The sequence below is a fragment of the Xenopus tropicalis genome, chromosome 2 (assembly GCF_000004195.4).
Source record: "Xenopus tropicalis strain Nigerian chromosome 2, UCB_Xtro_10.0, whole genome shotgun sequence".
Taxonomy (NCBI): Eukaryota; Metazoa; Chordata; class Amphibia; order Anura; family Pipidae; genus Xenopus; species Xenopus tropicalis.
In genome coordinates, this window is record NC_030678.2 from 101026828 (window position 1) to 101051301 (window position 24474).

A 24474-nucleotide genomic window follows, 5' to 3' on the forward strand; every position below is an offset into this window, starting at 1 on the left:
ACCAGTGACAAGGTTGCTTCTCATTACTAAGTCATCTTGCTGTTATAAAAATTGATTGCGATATTGCACTGTAATCAAACATCACAGGAAACACTGCTGCATAGTTGTTCTCACCCTGTTTGTCTTGAGGGTGAGATCTGGGGAGAATAAATTGTTAATACTCATGGAAGGCCATCTTTGTGGGTCAGTTAGGGAAACAATCCATATTTAATATTTGTTTGATATTAAAGTATTGCTAAATGATTGATGGAGGAGTGCTTATATATGCACGTATATTTATATAGTGTTACTGTATAATATGTTAAGGGGAGAATCAGAACCATAAAAATCTGAAACCCACAAGAGCTAAATCTTGTTTTCTAAATAAATACCATGAGTTCTGGAGATTATTCAATTTACATTTATTCAAAACTAGAAAGGCTGTTTAGAGAATGCTTTTCCATCCAGTAACATTGTGCGGGGAGCTTCCCATCGTACAACTCTCACAGGAGGAACAGATGGAGAGATTGATCTTTAAATCTATTTCACATGACAGCATTGGGATTCTGCTGATAGATTGTAGTCAGCAAAATGTTAACTCTTTATAGGATGAAAATGTATTATTTTTTACCATTTTTATAATCTGTGTCTAAAAAAAGCTTTTAGTAAGTATCTGTTTTTCTATTTGTAGGCGCTGCTATGTCTTGTCCTACCTGTAGAGGGCAGACATTTTATAGAAATGATGCCCTGCCGAGCCTTTCAGGGAATGTAAGTGAAATTTCTGTGGTTCCATCATGCTGAATGATTTGCCTAAGAACTGTCAATTCTGTACAATTTCAAAGGAGGAGTATATTTCTATTTCAAACATTGTTCTTTGAAGCGCTAACTTCCAAGGCCACACACATTCGCCAACCAGAAACCACCAGGCAATTAAAAAGTAGCAGTTGAATGGAAATCGGCCCTTTTATAGAAGGCGGAGGGTATATTTTTAGTATCCTAGGACAGAAGACACAACAGCTGTCCTAAAATGCACAGCCAAGAATCTGACATTCATACAAAAAATATAAAATATACACATAAATTTGCTTTAAATAGTTTATTTTGTATATCATTTACATAAATGTATATATTTGGCTTTTTCTTATACTCTGAGGTTTACAATTTCTCTAAAAAATAATATAGTCCTTTTGTTTTATTCCTGAACAAATCAGAAAGCTATTGTACTTTAGTTCTTGTATAACAAGAAAACATCCGCTTGTGTACATCACATAGTAAAACTGATATTTTGTTTAAGTGCTGGTGTCGTAGTCGGTACATAAAGGGACCAGCTCTTCCAGGGTTTCCCCGTAGCAAAAGTGTTAACATTTCACATTTAACACAATACAAATGTTTTTTGTTTTGTTACGGGATCAGCTTGTACAAAATGATATTCTGGATTACAGACAAAAAAAGACAATGAATGAGTTAAACAAAAAAACCTGTTCCTAAAATGTTCTGATCAGTATTCCCCCAGGCACTGTCTGCCAGACTGGTTTTGAGACATAGCTGTGCTTCAGTATCTCTATGGCTACACAGACATGAGTGCATGTCATACTGTATTTGGTTAAGGTGTGCAGCATTTGAGTGCACCATGAATGCGCCCAGAGGGGGGAAAAGGTTTGGTTTATGGTAAATACAATACTGGATACTGACGGACATTATGCTATATTTACCATTCATCTGACCCTCGTCCCCCCATATAAAGTAAAGCCTCTCCGCTGGGCGTGAGTACAAGGTGCAATCATACACAGCACAATCTATTCTAATAGGTGCTAATAAACACCAACGTGTATGTAGCCGTAGTGATCTACCACTCTATGAGCTATCTCAGCTGTAATCAACCTGAAACATATAACAATATACATAAAGTATTTGTAGCACAGACACTGAGCACCATTGGTTTGTTCCCATTTTGTTCAGTTAGTATTGACATCATACACGAATGGATAGCATTAGATATACCCCTGCCGGCAGCCCTATAGGTGTTGGTGAACTACCACTCCCACACACTGGGCCAAATTTACATGTTCCTGGTAGAAAAACCTTTAATTGCATTGTTATTCTCCTATGTATTTTATTCAATGCTCTACATTCCTTAGGGAATTAAATTACCTTTTCTTGCCCCATCCCTGGAGAAGACTACAATATATTGCAAAGGAGCGCCTATCAGTTAAATGAAAATAATTCCAGGTCTATCAGCTGCTTAAATATATTCCTGACCCAGTGTTGCCTAAGCACAGGAGACATTTTGCAAATTCAGTCATCAAGGAGCCACCGATGAAAAGGAAGCCGCTCTCACAGGACTTATGTTCAAAAACGTATGTAGTTTATTCAACTGGTGAACTGACGTTTCGGCTGAACCTCAGCCTTTCTCGCAACTTTGAGAAAGGCTGAGGTTCAGCCGAAACGTCAGTTCACCAGTTGAATAAACTACATACGTTTTTGAACATAAGTCCTGTGAGAGCGGCTTCCTTTTCATCGATGTTTCCCTGGTTTTGATTGCTGCACCCAGGCATCTTTTTGTGAATCTTCACGTGAGTGCCAGTGATTCCTTACTTTGCTTTACTTTACTTTACTTATATATATATATATACTATAACCTAACCCATCAGAGATTCACATTCATACCACCTAATGTTATTATTAATTTAAGGCACCATACAGATTTCAGCTGCTGATTTGAGTCTTGTAGACCGATCTGCCCATGTATAGAGCCCTTCTGACTGCCCTACCTGAAAATTGGCCAGTGATTATTTAATCGGATGGGGGGCCACATAAGCTTACTGATGTGTCCTCCCTCTAACCTTTCCTATCTCCTATATTATAAAGCAATCGTTTAGCACGATATTGACTTTTCAAGGTGGGAATATCGGGGGGGATAGATCTTACTGTGTATAGCTATCTTAACTGACAATATGCTGTTTGGTTCAGCTAATTAAGAGGAATTTGTATTGCCACTTTCTATTTGTCAAAATGTCTTCTGGATGTGGCCAAACAACTCTCTTGGCCAATGTAATGTACAGTACAGAGATGGACAATTTGCTGTCATCCAGAGGTTGAACTACTATGTTCCACTGACAACCTTAGATATGCTTCCATTTGTAAATAAGGGGTCTTCATTAATGGTTATAGAAAAGAGAATACTGGGATACTGAATACAGTGGGTGTTGCCAAACACTCTTTTTAACATTGAATTCTACATGCTTTTTAGCTTAGGAAACTCTAAGCTAGCCTTACTGCAATTCTCTAGTTTTTCCTTAAAGCTAATGCTACACAAGGCATTTTCACCTCCATCAGACACATGTGGAAAATACCAGCAGTCAAAACACTCCTACCCACCAGTCACATTTCCTATATATGTGTTTGGAAAACAGGTCTGGGCTAATTTGATTTAAAATAGGCCCTGGCATTCCAAGTACACAGAGGCCCAAACAGCCCTCCACCTGCCCAATTACTGCCATTTTACAGCAGCCCCTCTGGCATTTGCCAGAATCCATAGCCAGTCTTGGCCTGATAGAAAATGTTCTGCCCATGGCAGACCTGCTGGTTACAGGTAATGGTCCCCAGCTACAGGCAGAATGCTTCCCATACATCTCTGAGAATAGCACTGACTAGCAGAAAGAGCTGCTTTGACTGCAGTTATCTGCCTGAGTGGCAAAATCTGTGTAGCCTTAAAGCAATGTCACAATGGTATACACTAACATTAACATTTTAATTTCATGATTCTTACTTGCTCAGGTTAGGTGGGTCTGGTGGGGTTATCAACTAAGGCTACTAGAATATATGAGGTTTCAGAACTTTGCAAGAATGCAGTTTTTTGAGTTACGGCACAGAGATATAGCTTCCAGTGCAAATGACTGCATTATCTCCCAATATCCTAACATTCTGAACCATAGTCTCTTATTAGACAAACACATTGGCAGATCTGGATGTGGTTCTTTTGTCAGCTCCCTATATTTCAAAGGAAGTCCCTTGGCTTATGATGGTAAGTGGGGCACGTGCCTACCATGGGCTGCCAAAACCCAGGTTTAATGTCTTTGCGCCTCAGGCAAAAAATTTAGGTCGTAAGCTGCAAAGCAGGGCACTGTGTGCCTGAAACTTTCAAAATACAGCTCTGTGTACAATGAATAGTTCTATAATACAATGGCCTAGTCTGTTCTGTTACAGTGTGCATAGCAGGTTTCTATACATCTTGGTCGCCATAAGCATAAATGCTTATAAACTTCTGCACAGAGCTCAAATATTTGGCATTCCAACTTGCAAGCCAGCAAGAAAGCCTAATGCAGTACAGGATGTAAAGGTAAGCTATGTGCTGTAGATAAATAATGGGAAAAAAGAGTATAGAATGTAAAAGTATTTTAAGAATTTTGGTAGAATTAAAAATTGTGAACATTTATTCGTCTGATTAATGTCTGTATATTTCAGTTTTGGTTCCATGTTTTTGTAAATTAAGGCAATATTTTTTCAAGTTAGTATTGGGAATCAGGAAAGGTTCAAACCTGGCCTGATAGCTGCTGTTCACTGCTAAAATGGCGAAACAGTCCATCAAAACTTATGATGAGTTATAACTCTTCACACATCAGGAGCATGAACCCCAAAATTACCAGGCTTGAAAAAAGCAGAAAACTTTTAAAACATTAGAGATGCTTGTAGAAAATCACAGTCGTAAATATGGCTGCATCCAGGGTCACATCAGGGTGGGTGATTCTGGAAGGCTGCACTCCCCAGCAGTATTGCTTTTTTAAATATATATAGATTTTTTTAAGACCAGACCTCTGACCTTGCATGGTTCTTTGCAATACATTGAAGCTTCTCCCCCAAGCTAACACTGTAATCATATTCATACACTGCTGATATTCTTCAATTTTGTCTTTGTATTACATCCAAACTGTAAACCATTGACTGCCTAAAAATCTCATCCATTTCTTCCATCAGGTGCATCAAACAAGGAAGAAATTTCATCACACATTTTTAACGCAGTATGTAAACAAAAAACGTTAGTAACACATTCACTTTCTAGCTTTTGCTGAATAATTAAATATTAAAGCTGTTGCAATGCAGACTTTAGCGAATAAATATCCATTAATATCCACTGATAGTAGAAACGTGAGCCTTTGGAACTGCTCAAGGTTTAAATAAAATTTTGGCATGTGTAAAATATATATACATATATCTCTATGTATTTATATACAGACTTGTAAAAAAAAAAAAAAAGGTATATACAGCTAGTATACATACATTGTCTTCATCTAAACAAAGTATTCCTCAACAATATGTAATAAAATGTTACCATTAGGGATATGACCCTTTATCTCTCCAGCTCCCAGTATCATTTTATGGGACAGCGGGATATGTAATGCTGCACACTTGCACACTGAAAGTTGCCTGCTGCCTGGCGTTACCCACTTGGTTGGCTTCTCTGCAAAGAAGTCTGAGATTCCGAGCAATGGCTGCTGTTGATTTCTTCCCCACTGATCACAGTGTGATGTATACAGTTGTATAGTCATACATTGGAATGATGAAGATTCAGTGCATCCACTTTACCTTCTGGGAACACATCTACTAGCCAAAGAAGGCGGTCACTTCGAAAAAAAATACTTCATGTGTCCGGAGTTACTTTGCATAGTCTCAATTTTCTTCATAAACTGCAAATATTGGCAATTTTACCTTTCAGTGTTGAGTTCTTTTGTAATGGTTTAGTTTATTGATTGGATTATAATGAAGGGTCTGTGTGAGGGATGATCCTTCATTTTCTTTTGTTTTCTTCATCAGAATCCCCAAGATGCAGCCTTCGAGGTGCAGGTGGGGTATCCCAGGAACTGTCAGATCTTCCTTATATACCTGGATTGTTCTGTAAAAAAATGAAGGCAAATGATGTATCTAAACCATGCACTGTATAACAGGAAGAATAAGTATGCATAGGCACAATTATTCATTGTGGTCACAAATACTTCCCTTCCAACAATGAATAATAATATATATGTTATTTGAAATTATATTGCAGTTAAACCCATGGCTACCTAATGCCAACCTGAAAGGAAAACTATACCCCCGAACAATGTAGGACTCTATAAAAATATATTGCACAAAACAGCTTATATGTAAAACCCTACTTCATCTAAATAAACCATTTTCATAAATATATACTTTTTAGAGTATGTGCCATTGGATAATCCAAAATAGAAAATTTCAATTTCAAGTACTAAGGGCCGCCCACTGCGATCATATGATTCACAGTGCACATAAACAAAGCTGGAAGCCAGTGGATCCTGGTCAATTTTTCAGATTTGAATAAAAAAAATGCAACTGGATCATTTTTATGGCAGTACAAAAAACTTTTGAGCAGCACAAAATCCAACAATAATTAAACCTAAATTCTTTATTTCACATGACTTTCCTTTACTTTCAGAATGTCATTATAGGCTGGACAGATATAGTACTGTTGGGTGGGAGGTCCATAGTTGTCTTGTACAGAACCAAGCACCTGTCAGAATAGGTACAATACCTACCAACATTTGTAAAATGCAGTTGAGGCCATGGGCGTTATCAAGGAATATATGTATTTTTATATTCTAATGTAAATATTTAGTCCTGTCCTATAAAGCAACAGTGTATAGAGAGAGCTGATTCACATCAGTCGCTGCCCTAGAGGAGGCACCCTCAGTACAGTCAGTTTCATCAGCAGACAATTAACTTGCCAGTGTATTTTCAGCATGTGGGAGGAAACTGAAACAACCACAGGAAATCCAAGCAAATGTGGGGATAACATACAAGTTCCAAGCAGATAATTCCTCATGATTGTTTATAGTAAGGGACAGCATATTCTTTGTATGTTATTATTACTCGTAAATAGGCCCAACATTGACTGGGAGAGGCAGGGATAATGAGGAGGAGATGGCTGTGGATGAGGCTACATGGATAGAAAGGAGAGCTGCAGAGGGAAGGGACTTTGTAGCAGAAAGGGTTTAGCAGGTCAGTGAGTGATGCCTTATGGCACACTGCTGTGCTGAGCACTACTTCATAATGAGAAGTGGCTACTGGTGGGGAAGGGTGATTCTCCCTGAGATGAGTGCATGTTTACAGGGAGGGTTAATATGCTTTGAGAAGAAGTGATAAAGGGTGTAGGTGAACTTTATACTGCCCTGATTTCATATCAGCAACTGCTCTCTGATTTTATATAGAGGTCCCCACAATGAAAGATTTGGTAATCAAGGAAAACTTTTATAATTACACACTGAAGTCCCACTGACTCAAACTGCAAAACACTGCTATGTCTGTTCTATATTAAATGCTGAACTACAATTTTCAACATCTACTTCCAATGCTACAAAGTGCAGTTCAGCTGCAAAGCCACAGGTTGCTTATACCTGCTTGAAAAAAAAAACGATAAAAATGCTATGATTAAATAAGAACGCCAATACATAAATCTGTCTCTTTTATATATCACATTATGCGTATTACGGAGTCAATCTGATACTTTCACTTTAATGACTTTGTAAAAAAAAAAAAAATCCATTCTGGTCCATTTATTTTTGGCTGCAGTCGGGACTTTTATGTGGTATTAGGTGTGGTTAGAAATACATTTCTGTGGCTTTCTGCCTATGCAGATATGAATTGCTCTGGCTCTATGCCATGTTTTAAGAGCTGCCACCTGAAATTAAGACAGGCAATAGAATATTCAACCCGGTGTACTTCATCCAACTGCATGACTTGTATTTCCCTATTTTCTCTGCATGCAGGCTGCTATAAAAGAACAGATGTCAGTACTGCATTTGCTGCTGAGTCTTGCTAATTGACAGAATGCCGCATATGAAAGCAGCCTAAAGCCTAATACTCCCTTTCAGTGCTAAGCAAAGGGGGAGAAATTCTTCAGCTACGACTTACATTTTATTTGAAGTAGTGATTTGTGCAAATGTTTATAACAGAATGCTAAAGGATCGACAAGGATGGTAATTAAAGTCCTTTGGTTATTTGGGAGGCAATCAGGCAAGCACAGCAGGGGGCACCACTAACAGCTTTCAGAGAAATCCACAATGAAAAGAAAGAAGAAATGTGTGCCCTAGGGCATGAAATGCTGGAACAGAGCTAAAGGGCACACAAATAATGCATGTATGTTGCTATTACATAGGACATGTATGTCAGTGGATTGCAAGCACTGCCTAAGAGCCTCAGTCCCTTTGGACTGAGTTGACAGCTTATCTGCCCATGTATGTGAATTGTATATCTTATACACAATATACACTTTTCTATTGTACAGCTCTTTGAACTATGTTTATGCTTTATAATAAAGCCAATCTGCAGTAAATTTACACATGCACATAAATATTGTCATTGCATGTATCACTGATATGCTTCAGATACACACACAATAAAAGACAGACGTGTACATCATGCAGCCCTTAAACCTTACCTTATCAGACCTTTACAGCAGTTGACGGCATCATGAGTTGATTCACCCTAAATAAAGGACAAACAGAGAATGTCATTTTTAAGAATAGCACAGAAACGAAATGAAAAAGTTCAGCGTTTTCTCTCTCTCATTTGCTTTTCCATTCCTGGCTTTTTTTTTTACCAGCTCATCCTCACTTTTTCCACCTCTGCTTTACTGTTAATTCCTCACCTTGTGTTAACAAACATGAATTTGTAGTTTGCTAAATATAGGGGGGGGGGGGGGGTTGAAATATGTGTACTGCGCTCTCAGAGCCACAGAATGGAGTATTATATGCTTTCAATGAACAAAATGTGTCAGACTTTGTGTCATTAAGTTAGTAATGTGCCCACAGAAGCCTTTGAAGTGTTTGTAATGACAAACAATTATTCTGACAGCTGCAAGGACTGATTAGTGTACAGTGTGACTGTCATTTGCTTAATAATGGGGGATCTCTACCCTTGGGCAGAGTAATGGGTACAAATGAATGATTTAGACATCACATTTGGACTGACTGAGTTACTGTAAATTAGGAATCTTCAACTTGTGACCCTTGAGTTGTTGTTTACTACAGCCAGCTACAGGTTGTTGCAGTTCAGCAACAGAGGGAAATTAACAGTCAGGGCATTCTTGTTTTAAAGAAATGTAATTTATTTTTGCATTAAGACACAATGATTGGAACTGTGGAACAAGGTAAGTCATCTAGGTCCTCTAAATAGAAGTTGTAAGAAGGATAAATATGGAGATCTTGGGCATGCTGAGGGTCATAGAAAATTGTTAGACACCATTTAGACAGCCCTGCTCTACAACACTAAAATATAGAAATACAACATAAAATGCTCGCTGGTTCGTAGTCCAGCTTCCCCTATCTCTGTACTGAAGCTGCAGCTGTGTTTATACTAGTCCCTGCAGACCAAATCTCTCGATTCTAATATAGATAAATGAAACAAGAGCGCACCAGGTTTTCTTCAAACAAATTCTTGTGAAATACTTCCCCAATATAGTCTCTCCTGTAACACAAAGGAACTGCTATATTCTACCTCAGCCAACCACATACATCCAGACTTTCAGATTGCTGGATACACCTTGATATGGCCAAAATAGTTATTGTTTGATTGTAATTATTCTGTATAAAGCAGCTTGCATGGGCTTTGTAAGCACTGACTATTATTATTTTAAAAGAGTTCCATTTGTAAAATTAAACATTTTGCAAATATTGTGGTTTTGTTTGTTCTTAGTTCTTTTATGCGCTTTCAAACCCAAACCTCCATCTGTGTATTTTACAATACTGCAGATATTCAACTAAAAAGTCTAGTCTTATCATCTGGATAAATATCAAAATATATCAGAATCACTATTTATTATTGTTCAAACCTTCTTTATTCCAGACAAGGCAAAAGAACAACCGCAGTGATTCGCTTTGCCTGTGAGCTGGCCAAATCCAGGTAAGCATTCTCCTGCTCTGCACAAACACTGCAGACAGAACCAGGGGTAGCAGGCTTGGATTGTGCCTCCTCCTTGCCCTGCCTGTCAGTTCTGTCCGCAATGCTTGTCCAGATCAGGAGATCGATCATGCTCTGCACTAAAATTGCACCCATTTCTGTCCTCAATGGCTGTGCCAAGGAGTCGAGATCTCCTACTTGGCAATAACTTTGTGGACAGATCGCATCTCCTGCTTGCACACGCTAGGCAAATATTTGATGTAAATGTTCACAAGAAATTTAAAAAAAAAAAAACTTTGCCACAGGCAATTTCCCAGATTTTGCTGCAAATTCGTTAGTGGCAACCTTATTTACTCATCCCTAATACTGGTCTGGGATGATGAATCAAATAGAGAACTATGAGCGATGATAACACTGCTTTTTAGGTTTTCAGGTAGCATGAATGTGGTTTCCAAAGTAAATGATAAAATGTAATCATGTAATAAAGACTTGCTTACAATTCGGTATTCCAGTGAACTTTACTGATAGACTGGGTTTAGGTGTTCTATAACTATCATTAGTACATCTGCCACTTCTGCATGGAGTGAATGAGGTCTGGTAACAATCTGAAATCATTGTCGCGTATCATCAGTTACAGATGCCAATTTGCCATGTCAGAGTAGTGATCTGTGCTACCCACAGTGAGAATTCAGATCTTTTCATTTTTGGACATATATATGCACATACCAAAAAAGTTTCATGGTGCAATTCTACCCAGGCTTTAATGCAGTAAAGTAGTAGATTCTGCACCATGCTTGGCCTCTTTTAAACTTTGTTGCATTTGACACACCATGCAGCAAATACCACAAAACCACATATTTTTCAATTTGTTGTTAAAATCATTTTGTTTGATAATGCACAGTATAGTATATTTCCAGCATCCCCATGATTTGGGCTATAGGTCTTTATATTGTGCACAGGTATTTTTTTTAACTTTAGGAACACGAATTTGCCAAGTCTGCAATGGAAAATGTACTTATAGTTCAGTAAAAATCTATTTTTTTTTTCTTTTTTAGGAAATGGATTGCTAATGTAGATCTCTTAAATAGGTTAGAAACAATGGTTAACCTTTTCATCTGGATCTGAGATAAACATCAGTATTATAAGAAAAGAAGGAAGCCCCTGGCTCCACAAGCATTGTCTATATACAGCATCATTTCCATGGCCACTCACCGCTTAGTGGAGCCTGGTTTGCTCCCATGCATAAGCCACATTTAGCAGTGATTTATCACTATTTAAACATGTCCAAACCTTATGGGAATAACAAAAGAAAGGGAAGGGAAATGCACTGTCCTTGTCATTTCAATAAAAAAGCTGTTTCATTGCACAGGGCTGAAGGTACAGTATATTTCTAGCTTTTCTGCTATTAAATTTACCTGGCTCTTGCATCAATATATTGAAGTGCTTTGTAATAGAGAGAGTAGTTTTGATTAATATTATCTTTTTCTTTCTTTATTTGCCAACCCTGGCAGCAGATATGAACTATAAGCCTAACCATTTATCTAGAAGATGAAATTACTATTTTGCATATAAAGGTATTTATATGATCATGGTGCGATTAAAATATTCTGATGAGTACATCATAGCAACAAAGCAAGATATTCCTGAAAAACTGCAATCTGCCTACAATTCTTAAAGTGCCGGTAATATAAAGTGAAGCAGCACCTTTACACCCTTCTGAAGCTCTTAATGGAATGAATATATAGAGTAAGTAATAACTTTTATTGGCTTAGTTGATTATAAAATGCAAGCTTTTGAGTCTACTTGGGTCCCTGCTTCAGGCATGGTGTACACAGCAAATGAAAAATCATTATACAAGCATAAGGTAAAAATTTCTTACAATTCTTACAAGTGCAAACTTCATTCTTATACCACCTATTCTATATTTTGTGGTTCTGATCCATGTCTAACAAGCTATAATACTTTGCTACTACGGATAGTTAAAGGAAAAGGAAGTATCTGGCTAATTCTAGAAAGCTAAACAGGATAAACAATGGAGAAATGGTCAAAAGCAGAAACAATGTAGTTTGAAAAAAGCTGTTCTAAGAAAGATAAAAACAAACTTATATATGTAGCTGAGAAAATAAACACAATATTGTCACTTAAGGATGCCTCCATATCGTCCATTTGGGGGTGCGCAATTGTCGATCACTATACACTAGTACCATTTTGCAAATATTGAAATATACTGCATGGCTACTATGAGTTTGAGATGGTGCTTTCTTTGTCACAAAATATAATAAAAAATTAGTAAGTGCTAGTTCACGCTAATGACTTTGTTTGAAGTCAGACCAAGCAGAAGGATTGAAACATGTCAGATTTCAATAGAAACCCCCAATATCCTAATAAATGTGTGATTCTACTTGGAGTTTAGTTTGATTTCCTATGCAGCATCCTTAAGTCCACCCAGGTAATAGAGCCTTCTACCCTTACAAACATCAGTAAGTAGTATTTCATATGACATGTTGCAATGCATGAGTTGGTAAGACGAAGCCAAATTAAAATAACTAGTGTGAACAGGGTCTCGCTCAAATCACACCGACTGGTGCAGTCGGAAAAGCAAAGCAAAATAAAGGAAATAAAACAAAAAGCAGACCAACCTAAAGGCTACAAGATGGAAGCTTCTTCTGAGTCACTACAGTTGCCAACAGTGAAGGGATCTGAGCACGGCTCTCTATTGGGAAGAAAAGGCACCCTTTTTTAATTCAGAACACTAGCTCCTATCTAGATAAGCACACTGAGTAGAACCACACTATTTGTTTAGTTTAGTTTAGTTACATTAATGTTAGATAGGAAAATAGGATCAATCCAAGTTAAAGGAAAACTATGTCAAAGAATTTCTGTCATGTGTTGCATTTAATAAAATTAATGGCTAGAAAAAAATTCTTTATTAGCTTTTACTGTCAGTTAAATGAAAGGAGCAGTATCCTGTTAATAATAATGTGGCATGATAAAAGCTTTAGTAGAGTATAAAGAGAATATAAAACTGTAGTTTGCTTTTATTTAAAAGCAACCTCTCTTGAACAGTTTGCTTTGGTTTTGACTGGTATCTTTAGAATATTAATATGTGTTTGGTTACTGTAATGTCATGTCAGAATCATAGAAATTAAGGAACTATGGGTTCTCTTTACTCAAAGCCATATCTATAGTAAAGGTTGTATAGTGCACTTTATACTAGTTAATAAAAGCAGATGGAGATAATCATTATGCTGTGATTGTTTAAGAAGCTTGTGAGATAGTAGGAACTCTAGGAAGTTTCAGTCCGTACATTCATAGTTCTAATCTTAACAATCATTTCAAGATCCTGCAGAAAAGATCTCTACCAAATAACAGTCATTATAATGTGGTCTCTCAGTGGATCATTTCATCATAATGTGTTCATTGCTACAGTGAAAGAAATATTGGAGAGGTAGATGATGAATAGTGTTAATGTTAGTTGATTCCCAATAAAAGCTTCATGCATTGGAATTAGTTAGTGTGTTAAAGAAAGCACCTTTTACTATGGTAACCATCAATTAAAATTAAATGACAAATTGTGATCTGCACTGGTGAATGAGGCTCATGGTTGGACTGATTTGATGGCAGCACTCGTGATGATTATGGAATGGCTAGAATGAGCAAGGGAAATAAAGCAGTTTGCTTTTGCACAAAAGTGAAATAAAATGTAAAATTAGCCTTCTATTAGCTGCAACAGGGAGGTAAGCAAAGTGCCCTCATTACTTACAGTTTCTCTGCTTTTTCTCTGTCTTCCAAGAAGAAGAGGGCTGTGGCCAAAAAGAACATCCCCCCAAGGACAACAACAAAGGGACAGAGCATAAGTGCGTAGCCAAGGCTGAGGAACTCCCAAAGGGAAGACTTGGTGGTGCTCTGCTGGATAAGGTCTGAGATCTTAGTATGGAGAAAAAAAGGTATATTAAAGATAACAGGAAATTAAATCTTGGAAGACATGTCCAAAGAACAAAAGCACAAAGGATAAGGAAAATCAGTATCTATTCTTGGACATAATCTGCTACTCTTTAATTCAACAGTGGATATACATTATATGCTAAGGAATTTAAATTCTATTGCTTCTGAACACTTTTGCAATGTATATTTTAATTGTGTTGTTTTTATGGTTTTTTAAATACGATTTATACCAGGCACTTTATTCTGTTTCCTGTACTTATTTCTCCTATTTGTTTCCACTCCTACAGCCCAAGTCCTTCTGTGATATATGATAAATTACACAATAATAAAGTGATTTTAAAATGTAAATCCCAGAAAGCCTATCTCATAAGCTTTTGCACTGTGTTCAGCCACTTCAGAGAGGCACATAGTTTTGTGGAAAATGGGGAAGGAGAAAATACAATCACTTGGCACTTGAAGTGATGAGGGTCTTAGAAAAAGGGATCAGATAAATGGAGTGAGGAGTAACTATATGGGTAAAGGCTAAACAAAACAGGGCTGTATATAGGAAGGGCTGGTGCATGCTTGGTGTGACAGGGGGTAAATGCCACACACCACTGATGATTGACAGAAGACCGTGATTTAGGTTTTCTATACCAATCAGTTCCATCTATATGATCCCTTTGCTATAAAGTATGCTTTATATAATCACATTATCATTCCTTCATGATATTCTGTCTTCATATATGAAATCCCCTTTATTTAAAATTTCAGGACTGCCATTTCTCAATGCATTTCATACCAGCCTCAAAATTCTATTCTGTGTTGCCTCTTATTTATGAATTATTAAGTCATTGTTTTTTATTCTGGGATAGTTATTTATGTATGTAGTGTACTTACAAATCCAATCAGGTATGGACTACCAGCATCCCCTAGAAGATGAGACGTAAAACTCTGTAAAGCAACAGCTGTTGCTCGCCGTGTTGGTATGACCACATACTGTGCAGCAGAGAATGAAAAGAAGGGTTAAGTATTGGAAAGTATATGACAGCCAATCATAGAATCTTTTTTATTTAATTAATCCATATATAGAAGTTCATGTTGCTTCCTGTATTTTGCTATACATACTATATGAAAATATTGCACTATACCCAACATAGTCTTTCAAAAAAGGACATGCCAGTTTTCTATGTCTACTTAGTTATTAATGTTGAAGAAAATAAAGGTAATAATATGACGGATCTGCTACAGCTATTTATCTTACTGAGCTTGGGGTTATATTTTGCCCTTTTAACATATCAACCAAAAACATAACATCTAAAACATTTCCTTTCAAAGAAAAATATGTCCGAAGCCAAAGTCCCATGTTTACTTTAATTTGTTCAATAGGAAATTCCTAGTGAGCCAGCAGACGATTGCCATGATTACTTTCCTACTCACAATGCCATAAACATAAAGAGGTACATTCCAACTATGTTGCTGGAAAATCCAAAAACAATGGGCCCTACATTGTGTTACTGATGCGAGTATTTGCAAAAAATTTGGCTCAAGAATTCAGGAAAGGACAAAGGGTAACTAAAAAATAAAAATCACTGGTTTCAGGAAAGAAAATTATTTTTTCTTTTTTCTGCATAAACAGTAAGGGGCAACTCTTTGCTAAAAAAATGGTGTTACCCAAATATTACAAGACTGGTTGTGTTAATTACTTGTACATGTCAGTGGTATACGCCCATCAAGTAGCACTTGTACATTCCTCAAGCATTTGACAGGTTTATTAACAAAAACTATTGGAATTCAGTGACATAACTGTGTCATGCTCTTATTGTCAGAAAGCAATGGAACATGAAATCTATGCACCATACACTATAAGCGTTCATGTGTGGCAACTATAAACTATAACATTCGGTGGTTATAATGTAAAACAAGACATGAATGGCCTTCAGTTTATATTTATTATGTTTTAGGTTGATATTGCAGCTGGCCATTAACCCCCCCAAGCTGCACTGAAAACACAAGATGGAGCCAACCTGCTACGAATTATATCAATAGATTATTCCGAATTCAAGAATTAATTGAGCAAACTGCAAACGAACAGGAAAAAACTATGTGTGAAATGTGCCTTTGCATGACCCCTCAACTTGTTTGTGTTAGAGCCGCTTTCTCCATTTACACAATGTCTGCAAATATATTAGTCCCTGCTGCACAGCACCGCAACATATGGTGCACCTTCATTTTTCATAAAAATATTAATACAGTGAAATGCTGACCTAAAAGCATGTGTTCTTTATTTACCTCAGATTATTCAGAGGTTATACATTTATGAGACACAGATTTTTCAGATGCCATGGAAAGAAAAAAGTTCAGGGAGAATTTGATGTGCCTGATCAGTATTTGTTTTGACTGCATTGAAAGTATTACACAGAATAAATAGATGCGTACCCTGCAAGTACGGGGTTAGACTATGGATTTTCAGCAGTTAATGCCTGGCAAAATAACCTGAAGAATTTAGTACATGCACATTCATTAGCAGCTGCAAATGTACATATAGGAGCAGATTTATCAAAGAGTAATAATAGAGCTCACCACAATAAAATTCCATCCTCATTCATATAGGATTTTCAGAGGCATATTTCTCAAATAGTGAACTCTAGCTTACTTAGTGAACCACTCACCCACTGATAAATACACCTCTATAAATCCCATAGGATTTAATAGAGAGTGGAGAAATTTTACTGTGGTGAGCTCTAATTTCACACATACATCTGCCCCACAATATAGGGTAAATCTATGTACTGACATATATAATCTTCTTTAGGTACACAATATGGACATTAAATGAAAATATATACCAAACTCATAGGTGCATTTATTTCAGCTTTTCCCACTGCATTTTCCATTAGTGTGCCCTAAGTTGTCGATGGCAGCTCTGCCACTGGTAGGTTCCATTAATTTGTGCAAGTGCAAAGAGCTAATTCACACACAAACTGCCAGATACTTTACTTTCATGATCCTAACATCCCATCAGATAAACATATGTGCCATTAGCCAAGGCCTACAAGTTATGCAGAAATTATTTTTATCTGTCACTTTCTTCCACTCAGTGGTTGCTGATTTTACAAAAGCTGATCAAAGCGCAAAGGCAAAGGTTGCATTAAGCATTGTGTTCACATACTCCACTTTCTATTATCTGTTAATCAGAGAGAGAAGCTGCCTACTGATAAAACAGAATGAGTCTGGCAGAAGTGACCCAGTGGGCAAGGGCACTGAAGGCAATGCTACCTCTCAGCAAAAACAACAAAGAAAAAAAATGACAAAAAAACCCTGTGGAGTGTCTACGATTAATCTCATGTCTCACACCTAGGGGACATCCTGCAAAGTTCTTCATACAGAAGAAACTGATTTTTTACAGGGGAATAATCTGCTTTATTAGAAGTAATTTAAACCACAGCTATTCTCCTTGCCTCTATATAGCCAAAAGCAGAAAACACCATTTTACTAATGTGACATAAAAATAAACAAATACAAAGCACAACAGCATTCAGAAGGGTGGTACTTCAATTCTCTGTGCAACACCTAAGCTTAGATCATGATTTTTTGTATTAATATATATGACTTGGGCTTATTGTTTATCCATCTCTCTAATTAGCTTTGAAGTGATACTGACACTAAAAAGCTACTCTTCAAAGTCTGAATGTACCAGTAAACATTTATCTCTCTTTCTCTATGTGCCATCAGCCTTAGAGAGGAAAATGGGAGCTATTATCCATAGGAGATGTTTTCTTCTTAAAGAACAGTGAGCACCTTTAGTGTATAGCCACTGGTAAGGTGCTATTTTGGAAACTTTCCCCATAGGTTTTAGGTTAGGATAGGTAAGTTTCTGGCTTTCTACCTTGGGAAGTAATAGTGTAACACAATAGGGCAGAAGAATTTAAAGACAGTGTATCTGGATTTGCCATAGTTTGGCTAGATCTAAATGATGGCTTTAGGACAAAATGTACTGACATAGTAAAGCTTGAAGCCACGGTGGCTTTCAAACTGCTGCCCTCTGAATATAAAAGATCTGACCTGTTATCAATTGCTTCTTAGAGAACTGAAATTTCTTCTCAGCAAATGGTACCAAGGCTAATGCATTCAGATATTTGTACAGATACGTAATATGCACAACAAGTGCTTCTACTGATGGTAAGGGGTTTGGCAAAGGTATCCACAGAATAGCCAGACTGAGCAATAAAGAAGATCTAACTTAGAAGTCTAGGATGTCTAAGCCATGGAAAAATGTATGGCAACTCGAAAAAATATACATAAATGCAATAAAATGGATAAGGAATGCATCTTGTTGCTTTGAAACATATTTAAGGGTAAAGAGTTATTCTATTTAACTTTACACTGACAGTTAACTATAAAAAGTGTGTTCTGTCTGGAGCTAGCTAAATGGACAGGGTCACACAGGGGACCTTTCTGCACGTGTGGCCCAGGGACTAATATTTATTCCATGTGTATACGTTAAACATAATATGATCTATTTACATTACAAGAAATGTTTGACTTACCATTAACATATCAGCTGTTATGGCCCAGTTAGAGAACAGAAGAGTTTCCCCCGCAAATATACAGATCTGCCAAAAACATGGAAATTAGGTTTGCATTAGAATATATACATATATACAGCCATATTTATATCTAGGTTGAATATGGCACAATATTGTTAATATTCAGTGCATCAGACTGTGAGAAGCCATTTCCCTTTCATTTACTCCTTCCTGCGCTGTCTTGTATAAAATGCAGTACAAGCCCTGGCCCAAGCCAGGAAGGAAAGATCATTCAGCAGATGAAGGGTAAGTTTCACAAATACTGCTTGTCAGTGTTCAACATGCTTCTAAGGCTAAAAGCAATATGTATTTAATAATAGTGCGGGGGCTAAGTCATTCTCTGTGACTGCAGGGGGTTGAAGGAAGAGGAAAAAAGAAATCACGCTTTGAAAGTGATTTTTTCCTTAAAACATTTATCACAAAATCAACCTATAAGAACATAGGTAGATCTTATTATAAATGTTTTAAGGAAAAAAAGCACTTTCAAAGCGTGATTTCTTTTTTCCTCTTCCTTCAACCCCCTGCAGTCACAGAGAATGTCTAAGCCTCCGCACTATTATTAAATTCATATTACAACTTAGGGTGGGTGCTACTGTACAGTACCTGATCATAGGCCACTGGAAAAATTGTCACGTGACTTTACACCAAGATTCCCAATCTCCTCAGCTAGTACTGAAAGGGCCAGTATACACGAGTATGTATGTTTGTGTATGTGAGGGCCAGGGCTGTAACTATAAATGAGCCCTGCAACTGCTGGGGGGCACCGTAGAGCACTGGCTGACCGATAATAAATATGAGCATTTACTTTTGCTTAAGTTTAGGGGGACCCTGAAATGATTTTAATGTGCGACCAGGGACTTCTAGTTATGGCACTGGTGAAGGACTCCTGGGCTTAATAATTAAACGCTTTTTTAACTGTTAGAACATTTTAACTGGGTTTGCAGAACTCCCTTATTTGCTAGATAACTGGCAGGTAATATATTATGTGCCAGACCCCCATGTTTGTGGTTAATGGTAAGAATGGTGGGCCACCCCTAATTCACTGAGCTAGACATCTTGTAACATACTACTTCCAGCTATTGTTTGCTTTTCCTCCTTATGATTAGCTTTCCCCTTTCACTCGCTTTGTTGCTATTGTGTTATGCTGCTTTAAAGACCTTTTTGTTTTTATGCTTCAGGAGACTGCACCATTTGTTTTACTCTCCTGGGTGTGTTTTATGGGATCCTTAAAGGAACATCAATTCTGAAAATACAGTTAATTAGTACATAAAAGAGGATTCTGTAACCCAAAGATATGCAGACAGTGCTATATGGTGAAAAACCCTAATTCCATCCCAGTGGGTAGCAATCAGGAAAGTACCCCACTGCTCACTAAATTGGCCATGTGCACACACAGGCTATTCCCAAATGAGTGAATTGTATAAATGTCTATATGCATGAGTGGGTCCCCAAAACGATCAGTACCAAAGCTGATTGGATAAAATGAAAAATGGAACCAGCCAATGCTCTCAACTGGGCAAAATTATCTGACACAAGTATGAACTGGTTGGCCATTTACAGGGGGCATTTAATATTATCTTTTTTCTACTTTACTTTGTAATATCATATCTATAATTTTTGCTTTTTATTCAGTCTCTATTCAGCCTAACATTTAAATATCTTCTTGCTGCTAGTGTTTGTTTTTGGCCAATCAGTACAGCATCAAAATATCAGTCTGTTCAAAAGGAAACTTTAATAAAAACTACAGCACAAGCAAAGACATAAATAATCTTCTCTTAAATGTCTGTTTAAGATGTCATGCAACAACCTAAAACTGTTTCCTATACCAGTCAGTTATTCTACCACCTCCACTCACAAATATCCCTATTTATATATTTCTTTTTTTATCTCTAAGTATAATTGTTATGCCTCCCTGTGGCTCTGCCCTTCTCCCTTTAGCATTTTTCACTAACAGGCCTATAAGCAGCACCACTGATCACAGAACACAGTTTCCTTATGTCCCTCTACGAACATTTGTCCTGTTCTTCACCAAATTAAAAAGACATATTGTTGTCATAACACAAAAATGCCTTGTTTTAATTCACTTTAGTTTTCCCTTTAGTGATATTGGACTAACTTTGTGGCTGTTGCATAGAGAAACTGTTTGTTTCAGCATGACTGGGTGCCACTGTTTCAGTGAAAAACACCAACACATCAATTAAAAAAAGCACAGTGGATGTATGTAACTGCAAAGAGGTCATATTTATTTCATAGCCTGATTGGTCATCTTATTTATATTCTTATCAATGGTACCCCCCTTCCCCCATACGGCATTATCAAATATCTGTAAAATGTAAAACTCTTAAGAAGCAGGGTTTACGCACAAAATCCAATCAAGGGGTTTGGGAGCACTGTTTCTTGGTCAAGTGTGAAACTTTCATACCAGCCCTGAGAAGATAAAAACTGACCAGGAAAGAAGTTACTTAAAACCTTAAGTGGTTAACCAACTTTGGGTTTAAGCCAACATTTGGTCAGGGTCCCCCTTAGTTCATAACTTGATTATAGATATATGAAAATGCTGCTTTATCAGTCAATAATTCCATCATAATTCCAAACATTTCTAGAGCAACAATTAAAATATTATCTCACAATAATTAGGAGAGCAAGAGCAAGTCAACATTCTCCACCAATCCCATCCTAAATGACTGGCATCCTGGGTTGCCAATCACTGCTAGCAAGTCCCACTGTTTTGGAACCCTTGCTCTAAGGGGAAGACTGCTTAATTATCATAACACCTAATATTTAGCTATTAGTAACAGGTATAACTACCATTAGCTCTGTAACAGGCATAAATGCAAATCATATGCAAGCTGCACCTCAAATAAATTTAATTTGACATTTTTTTATTGGACAGGCGCAGATGCCAGATCCTTAGAATCAACACTTACATAGGCAGCTATGATGCTGGTTTTAGCAGCAACAAAGACCAGGCAGATAAAGATGGCGGATCCAAGCATGCCAACAGCACAGACAAGCGGGTCAGCACGCTGAGTTTTCCGGCGACACCATTTAGTTGCTCCCGCACCAATGATTACACCTAGAAAGCCTGTTAGACAAGTGATTGCTCCGAATATCAAACTGTGGAAAAAAGTGTTAAACATTATGAGAATTATCAAGGCTGCAACTTCAACACATTTAGAGGGGCATTTAAAGGAACAGTAACACCAAAAAATGAAAGAGCTTTAAAGTAATAAAACTATAATGCACTGTTGCCCTGCACTGGTACAGCTGGGGTGTTTGCTACCGTAACACTACTATAATTTATATAATAAGCTGCTGTGTAGCCATGGGGGCAGCCATTCAAGCTGGAAAAAAGGAGAAAAGGCACAGGTTACATAGCAGATAACAGATAAGTTCTGTAGAATACAATAGTGTTTTATCTGTTATCTGCTATGTGCCTGTGCCTTTTCTCCTTTGAATGGCTGCCTCCATGGCTACATAGCAGCTTATTTATATAAATTATAGTAGACTTTCTGAAGTAAACACACAACTTTTACCAGTGCAGGGCAGCAGCACATTATATTTTAGTTACTTTTATATACTTTCATTATTTGGTGTTACTGTTCCTTTAATAACCCCTCGATTTTTTCCACACATGCTTTTTCACTTTGGATTTTTTGAAAAATGTCTGACATTTGTGGAAACAAGCTTATTTGTGGTTAAAAAAATAAATAAAACGAGAAACATTTTAGTAAATCCGTCCCTAAGAATTTCATTAAAAGTTGTTTTTTTATACACAACACCCATCCTATTTAGCCTCTGAGCATACTCTTATATTTTATTTCCCAACATATAGCCTGTACAACAAAATAACCAAGACCAAATGTAGTTACCTATCCTTGGTGCTGCAGGGTGGGATGTTACATGGTTCCACTGATTTCTGGACCACCTGAGCTCGATATAGATACAGTGGTATCCACATGCCCAAAGCACCTGTTGCAAACGATACAGTGGATGTTGCCAACGATGAGAAGACATAGCTGCGGCTAGGTAGGGAAATAGTAAAAGAAAGAGACGATAAATCTAGGAGTAGAAAAATAAACCTAAATTCAAATTGATAATTACAAATTAATTATAGTACACCTGTATCTGCTAGCTTTTAAAGTCAACATAGCTAATTAATAACAGACTAAGCCAGGGCGAATGTCAACCTTGCTGATATAAAGGATGGTTGGTGATCTAAAATACATTATGGAAAAGGAAAACATGTCCCTAGTCTTTTTAAAACTGTACCTTTGTTATGTATAAACATCTGTTAAAGATATGAATTTTCCATGAAATACAACATATCTGTCATAGGCAAACAGTAGGTTAATATCCCTGTAAACCCTAAAAGTGTTGCGAATTCCTATGAGGTATAACTGATTTACGTGTTTTATGCAGTCCATTCATTTTAAGTAGGTCTTCAGCCAAAGAGCCAATTAAGATCTAAGTGAAATAATTAAATTCCGTAATTAGTGAGATTGAGGCCCCCTCCCCAATTTGCTGCAGAGCCTATAATTTGATTCTCCAGCTGAGTTTAGCTGCATTGCCTATCCTAGACTCAGGTATTCCAATCTCACAGCTAGTCACTGTAACTTGTGCTGTTAGGAATGTCCCTAAATGAAAATTTCACTCACAGCACTTGTCCATTGCAGCTTATACTGACTAAACACTCATCACATCATGACATAAATATACATGTTAGTGTGAGCACAACAAAGGTTGGTAAAAATACATTTCAGATTTAACCATTTGTCTTCTTTCCTGAATCAAATAGTGTTTTGTAAATGTGCTAAAATTTTAACTGCTTAGGATCCTTTAAGCCCCTATGTTTTGTGCTCAAACCTCGCTTATTAGGTTCTTATTTGTAAACTGCCCCTGCTGTTGCTTAACACCCACTAGCATGCCGGTATGTAGCATCTAATGTTGCAGACTCACTTCTTTATGAGTCCCCTCATGTCTCGGATCCAAGAGCTCCCCTTTAGCTGCTCAGCATGGCCTCGCTTTGCTGTGGGGACAAATATTAACAACAGAGTACCAGTAATCACGCCCAGTACCGGGGAAACCTGTAAAATAGGAAATTAAGTATTAATAACAAAGCTTTACCTGTTAATTAGAGCAGCAAGTACCAAGAGAGGAAAACATTAATTAGTAGCTTGTTCTAGCCTGCAATTCTGAATGAATGCCAATGCATTGTTATTAAGCAGCAGGCACAGTAGCAGTGATTCAGTACAAGAAATTAATGTTTCTAGGTAAGTCAAGAATGTAGCACTTTTCTGGCAAATGAGCTAGATGGACTGCACTGGACTGCATTTGATTTGAGTAGCATGAATTTACTACGGGTAGCTACAAGGGAATCTGGAAAGGAGAGTGGCCCCATAAGGACTACCCCCTGCAGTCTGGCTGTACCCAAACAGGAGGTTGCAGATTCCATGCATGGTAAAGGAGGGACCCAAAAGTTTAGGTTAGGCAAGGTTAGGTTACACCCTTGGTCATTGATAAACAATGGCAAAAGTATAAGCATACCACCCCACCGTGAAGATTATAAAGTTAGAGGTCTTGTTTAGTTTCTTGTTTAGCTCGGAAAACAGCTGCCCATCTTGCATGTAAATTATCTTTATCATTTAAAAGGCCTGTTTCTTAAATAGACTGAGCTAGATATATATATATATCTATATACTATTGGGTTCATATTTTATTTCGTAGTGGGAAATCCTGATCTGTACGCCTTGGACTTTCTTAAAGGAGGTCATACTCAGCACTGTACCAGGTTCTCAGTCTCTCCCAATATTACTACCCAAGGTACTTCAACATGGACTTACCCACTATGTTTCTGTTGGATTTAAAGGAATGAAAGTTAAGGCAAAGGTGGAGGTCCTGGGCAACTCACCAACTTCCTGTACATTGCGGCCTATATTTATATTTCTGATCAAAGAACTTTAAAGCTCTTTTGTGTCCAAAAAAGAAGGAAGTTATGGGACTAACAGCAAAAACAAAATACAAGTGGAAACTCAGAGTGTGTTTTTCCCCTAAGAGCAGGAAATGGTCATTG

General features: G+C 37.3%; 1 protein-coding gene across 3 annotated transcripts in view; it reads right to left on the reverse strand.

Annotated features, from left to right (window-relative positions):
• Nucleotides 1-1060: 1060 nt before the first annotated feature.
• Nucleotides 1061-24474, reverse strand: part of spns2 (spinster homolog 2) — a 72642-nt gene continuing 49228 nt past the window's right edge. The window contains exons 5-13 of one of the 3 annotated variants that reach the window (XR_004221055.1): nucleotides 23361-23488; nucleotides 22274-22426; nucleotides 21329-21518; nucleotides 18363-18428; nucleotides 14713-14811; nucleotides 13652-13815; nucleotides 12528-12601; nucleotides 8429-8475; nucleotides 1061-5869 (exon numbers count right to left, since the gene is read on the reverse strand). Coding sequence is in view for 2 of the 3 variants with exons in the window: in NM_001126677.1 (NP_001120149.1) it covers nucleotides 12535-12601; nucleotides 13652-13815; nucleotides 14713-14811; nucleotides 18363-18428; nucleotides 21329-21518; nucleotides 22274-22426; nucleotides 23361-23488 (867 nt within the window). In the remaining variant the exon portion in view is untranslated. 3 annotated transcript variants of the gene reach the window in all.